Below are 5,642 nucleotides of genomic sequence, written 5' to 3' on the forward strand. Positions count from 1 at the left end.
GCCAGTGCAGCATGGGGGGTCGTGCCCCGAGGGCAGGTGCGGCTGGAGGGGCCCGGCGCGGGGGCGGGTGCTGGCGGAGGTGTCCTGATGTCCGGGATCCGCAATGGAAAACGAAACTCCTGGTCCCGACCAGGAAGCAGCGCTGGCTGCAGCGCCGAGCACGTCAGGCACGCCTCCCCACCCCCACGGGGCGAAGCCGGAGGGGATCGCGCGGCCGTGGGGCGGGGGTGTCGGTCCAGGGGCGGGCCCCCACGATCTTCTGTGCTGGGATCTGTAGGGGGCTTCCGGGTGCCCTTATGGCGCCTCCCGGACATAGGAGAGAACCCAGGCTTCCAGGATCACAACTTCCCCCCCCACCAGGCCACTCCCCTCCCTGAGCTGGGAAAGAACCCAGGCTTCTCGATTCAAACCCCTGCACTAACCCATCAGACCCTAGGTGTCCAGCCACTCGGTGCCCTCGTTCTGACCCACCAGATCCCCACTACTCCCGTGCCCAAACTGGGAAAGAAGCCAGGCATCCTGGCTCCCAGCCCTTCCCCCGCTCTCACCCACCAGCCCCCTCCCGGAACAGGGAAAGAACCCAGGCATCCGAGCTCCCAGCCCCCTACATCCCTGGCACTCTCACAAACAAGGCGTGGGGGTAGCCCTAGGGCCTGGGCAGGGCCCCATTGATCCCTGGCTATTGCTGAAGCCTCGTGCTTGTGCCCTGAGTCTGTCCAGTGCCAGGTCACCTTGGGTTCAGGGGAGGGGGGTGACACTAGACACTGGCTTCCTCAAAGCGGGGGGGGGAGACCCAGGAGTCCTGGCTTCCACCCCAACTCCTACTGGGAAGTCTTCATCATAACCCCAGGAATCAGACACTCACCCAGGCTGTGACATGGGGGTTGTTACTAGGGAGTGTAGTGATGTTTGGGGTGCAGGCAGGGGAGACCCCACCTGGGGGGATGTGAATTCACATGGGTTTTGGGGAGTCCATTGTGGAGAGGGAGCAGGGGCCTGGGGGTGTTAGGGAGGTGCATGGGGTCCTTCAGGGGCTGAGCACTAGGGCTCTGGCTCAGGGGTGTTGGGGTCGCATGTGGTAGCACAATCCCCTGATACTACCACCCACTCCCTATAGGTACATCTGGCCATGCAGGGGGCCCTGGCTCTTCTCCTGGGCGGCCTCCCACAACTCTCTGGCCTTGCCAGCTCTCCCCGGCGGCGCCAGCTTCCCACGCAGGGATCAGAGCAAGGTACATGGAGTGGAGCTGTAAATGGGGGTCATGGATATGAGGGTGAGGGGTGTCCTTCCCTACAGGCACTTTAACGGGTGGGTGCCCAGACTTCTCAAGAGAGCCCTGCTCCCGTCCCAGTGCTGGGAGAGAGAACCCAGGTGTCTTGGCTCCCAGCCCCCTGCTCTAACCTATATCAACCCCACTCCCTACCCAAAAGTAGGAGAGAGCCGGGGTGGAACCCAGGTGTCTTGACTCTGTGGCCCTGTTGCACAGTGTTCCTGGAGGCAGGACAGGCACACAGGTTCCTGGGGCGCCGGCTGCACTACAACCACTGGGACTTTGAGCTGGTGACACCAGGAAACCTGGAGCGCGAGTGCCGTGAAGAAGTGTGCAACTACGAGGAGGCCCGAGAGATCTTTGAGGATGACACCCTCACAGCTGAGTATAGGGGCATCTGGCAGGAAAGGGGTGCCAGCAGGGACCTGCTAGGGCACTGCCCCGTCCACCTCAGTGAGCCCAGCTAGCCTGGTGCCTGAACATTGGGGTTCACTGCCCATCCCAGGGGCAGGTGAATTCCCTTCATAGCCATGTGTGACAGGCAGTTGGGTGGGGGGCATCATCTGGTCTTGGGCCAGCTGACTATGTCATGTCCTAGTACTTGGATAGAACATAGCCAGGAGGGCTGGGGATGTTGGGGTGGGGGGCAGGAAGTGCTGAGGTATCCCTCCTCTTCTAGCCCAGCATCCTGTCTCTGAGCACGGACAGTCCCAGGGCTCTGAGCTGCTATGGAGTTGCCTTGCTGCCAGCAGGGAGTTCTCCCCACCCTTGGATGGCCCTGAAGCTAGGCCCAAAGGAAGGGAGAGCTGAGAGACAGGACTCCAGGGTTCTCTCCCAGTTCAGCATAGGAGACAGATGTGTGGTAGTGAGGGCTGGGAGCCTGGATGCCTGGGTTTTCTCCCAGCTCTGGGAGGGTAGTGGGGGTCCAGGGACACAGTGCCCTAAATGCAGGGAGGTGGCAGATGTGGGAAGCAGAGCACCTGCCCCCAACAGCCATGCTCACTCCCTGTCTCCTGCCCTCGCAGAAAGCCTTCTGGGAGACCTACCCCTATAATGGCAGAGGCGGGAGCTCAGGTGAGTCCTGGGCATAGCCCCTACCTCCATACCCCTTAGACACCCTGTGCTTGGGTGGGAACTGGTTCCCCCTCCCTCTACACTCCACCCAGGCCCCTTACCTCCTCCTCCACCCCTTTCTGCCCCCCAGACACGGCCGGTGTGGATGTGGCTGGCCTGGTGGCTGCACTAGTGGCTGCTGTGGTGCTGACCGTCCTGTTCGCTGTTATCCTCATGTACTGGGTCAGGTACCGGAACAAAGACAGGAGGCAGCGCAGGTAACCTGGGAGTGGGAGTGGGGTAGGGTGCACAGTTCTTGGGGGGAAATGGGCCAGCAGACTGCAGTGCCCCTGGGCATCTCTGGGGAGGGTGCTAGGCCTGGCTTCCTCTCCAGGGAGCAGAGGAGCAGCTTATTAAAGGGGTGGGAGGGGGGGATGCTGCAGTGAGGGGGCCACAGCAGCTCGGGAGAGGGGTGTCGGGGCTGGGGCACCCAGATCCCCCAAGGGAAAGGGGAGGGTTTCATTATGCTCCTTCCCAAGCAGGGCTGGTAGGGGGAGGGGTTGAGGTTGAGGGTAGAAGCAGGGGGCAGTGTCTCCCCGGGGGGCAATGCCCCCCCAGACCATGGTTGTCAGGGGACGTCCCCTAAACCCCTGCTTCCCCCCAGCATCCTGGTGCCCCTGAACCCTGAGCTGCCCCTGAGCTGCCTTCCAGAGACCCCCAAACCACCAGATGCTCCTGGGCTGCCATCCTACCAGGAGGCCCTGGAGGCTTCAGGGGCCTATGATGCGCCCCCGCCACCCTATAACAGGTGGGTCTGTCTGTCTGTGTGTTCGTCCATTGCTAGCTCCTATCCTGAAACACAGCTGCATCTGGGGTCCCCAGTGTGCGTGTGTGTGTGTGCGCGCGCGTGCACACGTGTGCATGGGGGGAGGAGGGGAAGTGGACACAGATGTATAGTCTGGAACTGGCAGCCAGGACACATGGGTTCTATCCTGGCTCTGGAAGGGGAGTGTGATCTTTGTGGGTTAGAACAAGGAAGATAGGAGCCAGGATGCCTAGGTTCTACCACTCACCCCAGAAGAGCTGTTAGCAAGTCCCTCCATGCCTCAGTTTCCTTGCCTGAAAGTGTTGCTCAGGCTTGTGTGTTATCTCACTTAACCCAGGAACTCTAGGGGTAGGGATCCTCCCCCACTGTGCAGCGCTTAGCAGCATTAAGCCCCCAGGTCTCAGCTGCACGGTGCCCTGCCTCATGGAGGAGTTCCCCGACCCTGCTCAGATCCTGGTCAGAGGGGAACCAAATGCCCTTACAGACCCCATTCCCCAGCATTTATTTCCCCTGCCTTCCTTAACATTGACCACTTTTCTTCCAACTGTGTGTTGGACACTTGAGTCTGACAGTGTCTCGACCAATGCCCCTTCCCACTCTGCAGCCTTGTTTCGAGGCCAGGAGGTGATAGATATCATTAACTACATGGAGATATTGGTGTGGGGAGTGGGGACAGAAGCTAAAGCGGATAAAGGGACCTTTCCCGCTCACGCCAAGGGGGGTTGACCCAGGGTTCCCCCTGCAGTACTAGGTTCTAGAGCTAAGGGTGTCGCTATGATTCACGCACTTGCCTGGCACCTCGGACCCCCCAGATCCAGGCTGGGACTCCCTGGGGCTGTGACTTAGCTCCTCTGTGCCTCAGTTTCCTTAGCTGGTACATGATGTCCTGATGTCCCCCACCCCTTGAAGAGCCCAGACACCACAGTGACAGACCTTCTCTCAGTTCATCCACATGGAAACTCCTGCCATAGAGCCCAGCCCTGGCTGAGAGATCCATTTCCCTGCCCCCTCCAGTCTATCCATCCATCCATCCTGAAACGGCTACATCCAGAGTTCCCAGTGTGTGTGTGTGTGTGTGTGTCTGGGGGGAGGGTGGGGGGGGACTTCTCTGAATCATGACAAGTCCATGATCCAGAGCAGGGGGTGAGTGGGCACCAGGCTAGAACCTATAACACCCGTCTGCCATGGGGTAGGGGCCAGGCACAGCACAGCCCCTGAATCTCAGCAGGGGCCAAACAAGAAATAGGGGAGGTGGAAACTGAGGCACAGCACAGGATGGGTGTTTGGCCTTTACCTACTCACGCAAGGTGGTTGTGGGGGCTGGTCCCCACCGCCACCTGCCATGTTGCCCCATCCAGCAGGGGGCACCAGGCTGTAGTGGGTACCTGCCTCCCCCTGGGCTGCCAGGGGCCTGCTGGGAAATCTCAAGGGAGAGAAGAGATGCTGCTGGGTTTGGGGAGGGGCTGCGGTTGTTACCCCAGCTGACCCCATTTCCCTTCCTCCCCCAGGGACTCTGTCCGCTGATCAGACTGACAGCCCCTGCAGCATGATGGGGGTGGGGAGAGCATGTGTGAGAGATGTAAGTGTGTGTTTAACACGACCAGCATGTGTGTGACATTGGGGGGCATGCGAGACATGAGTGTGTGAGGCAAACAATGTGTATGTAACATGGTGGGGGGTGTGCAAGGGGCATGGCAATTGTGCAAGGTGGTGGGGCAGAGGATTGGGTGAGAAGGGAGTGTGCAGGTGCAACCTGTTACCAGGCATGTGTGGATGAGTGTGCAACGGAGTAAACACGTGTCAGTTGGTGGGTGAGGGGGCAGATATAAAAGATGGGGCATGTGTGTGAGGGAATGGGTATGTGATAGAGGTGCGCATGTGATGTACCACTGAGGTACATGTGGCTGTGTGCACAAAGGGTGAATGTGCAAGGCAGAATGGCATGGGTGGGTGTGTGTGCATGGTGTGAGAGCATGCACACCTGTTGAGATGAGTGCAAACGTGTCTGTTCCCATGTGTGTGTGTGTGTCTCTCTCTCTCTCTCTCAACCCAGCTCCCCCCAGGCCCCAATGGCCTTTACCCAGGGGCTTCCCCGATTTCCCACCCCACAGCTCCTGGGAGGAGGAGCCACCCCTGCCTGTAATGGTTATATGGAAATAAAGTGTGAATAACCTGCCAGACCCCTGTCTGTCCTGTGTCACATTACTACACCGCTGCACCCCATCCTTGCAAGGGGATTACCAGGAGCTTTCGTCTGTGCAAGATGCTGTCACATGCTGAAAAGAATGCATGGATGCTAATGCCTCGCCTCTGGGGCTTCCACCTGGGGGACAGGCCTGCTTTGCACGGCTATTCCATGGAGTCGTGCAGCATGGGTCCTCTGGTGCAACAGGAATGAACAGGTAGTGGTGAGTACTGCTAGAGGGCTCATGAATCCCAGTGTGTTGGGCTGTGGGGGAACCTCAAAGGGGGGAAGGGATGGGGGAGTGCAG

General features: G+C 59.7%; 2 protein-coding genes across 4 annotated transcripts in view; one reads left to right on the plus strand and one right to left on the minus strand.

Moving 5' to 3' along the window:
• PRRG2 (proline rich and Gla domain 2) overlaps positions 1 to 4,651 on the plus strand; it is a 6,465-nt gene extending 1,814 nt beyond the window's left edge. For both annotated transcript variants that reach the window (XM_025196084.1, XM_014516971.2), the window contains exons 2-7: positions 1,118 to 1,232; positions 1,488 to 1,651; positions 2,297 to 2,345; positions 2,476 to 2,602; positions 2,989 to 3,132; positions 4,013 to 4,651. In XM_025196084.1, coding sequence (XP_025051869.1) covers positions 1,130 to 1,232; positions 1,488 to 1,651; positions 2,297 to 2,345; positions 2,476 to 2,602; positions 2,989 to 3,132; positions 4,013 to 4,040 — 615 coding nt within the window. In that variant the 5' untranslated portion in view covers positions 1,118 to 1,129 and the 3' untranslated portion in view covers positions 4,041 to 4,651. The remainder of the gene's footprint in view (positions 1 to 1,117; positions 1,233 to 1,487; positions 1,652 to 2,296; positions 2,346 to 2,475; positions 2,603 to 2,988; positions 3,133 to 4,012) is intronic.
• NOSIP (nitric oxide synthase interacting protein) overlaps positions 1 to 5,642 on the minus strand; it is a 12,108-nt gene that overhangs the window by 5,070 nt on the left and 1,396 nt on the right. The window lies entirely within an intron of this gene.

The sequence above is a fragment of the Alligator sinensis genome, unplaced genomic scaffold, assembly GCF_000455745.1.
Source record: "Alligator sinensis unplaced genomic scaffold, ASM45574v1 scaffold647_2, whole genome shotgun sequence".
Lineage (NCBI taxonomy): Eukaryota > Metazoa > Chordata > Crocodylia > Alligatoridae > Alligator > Alligator sinensis.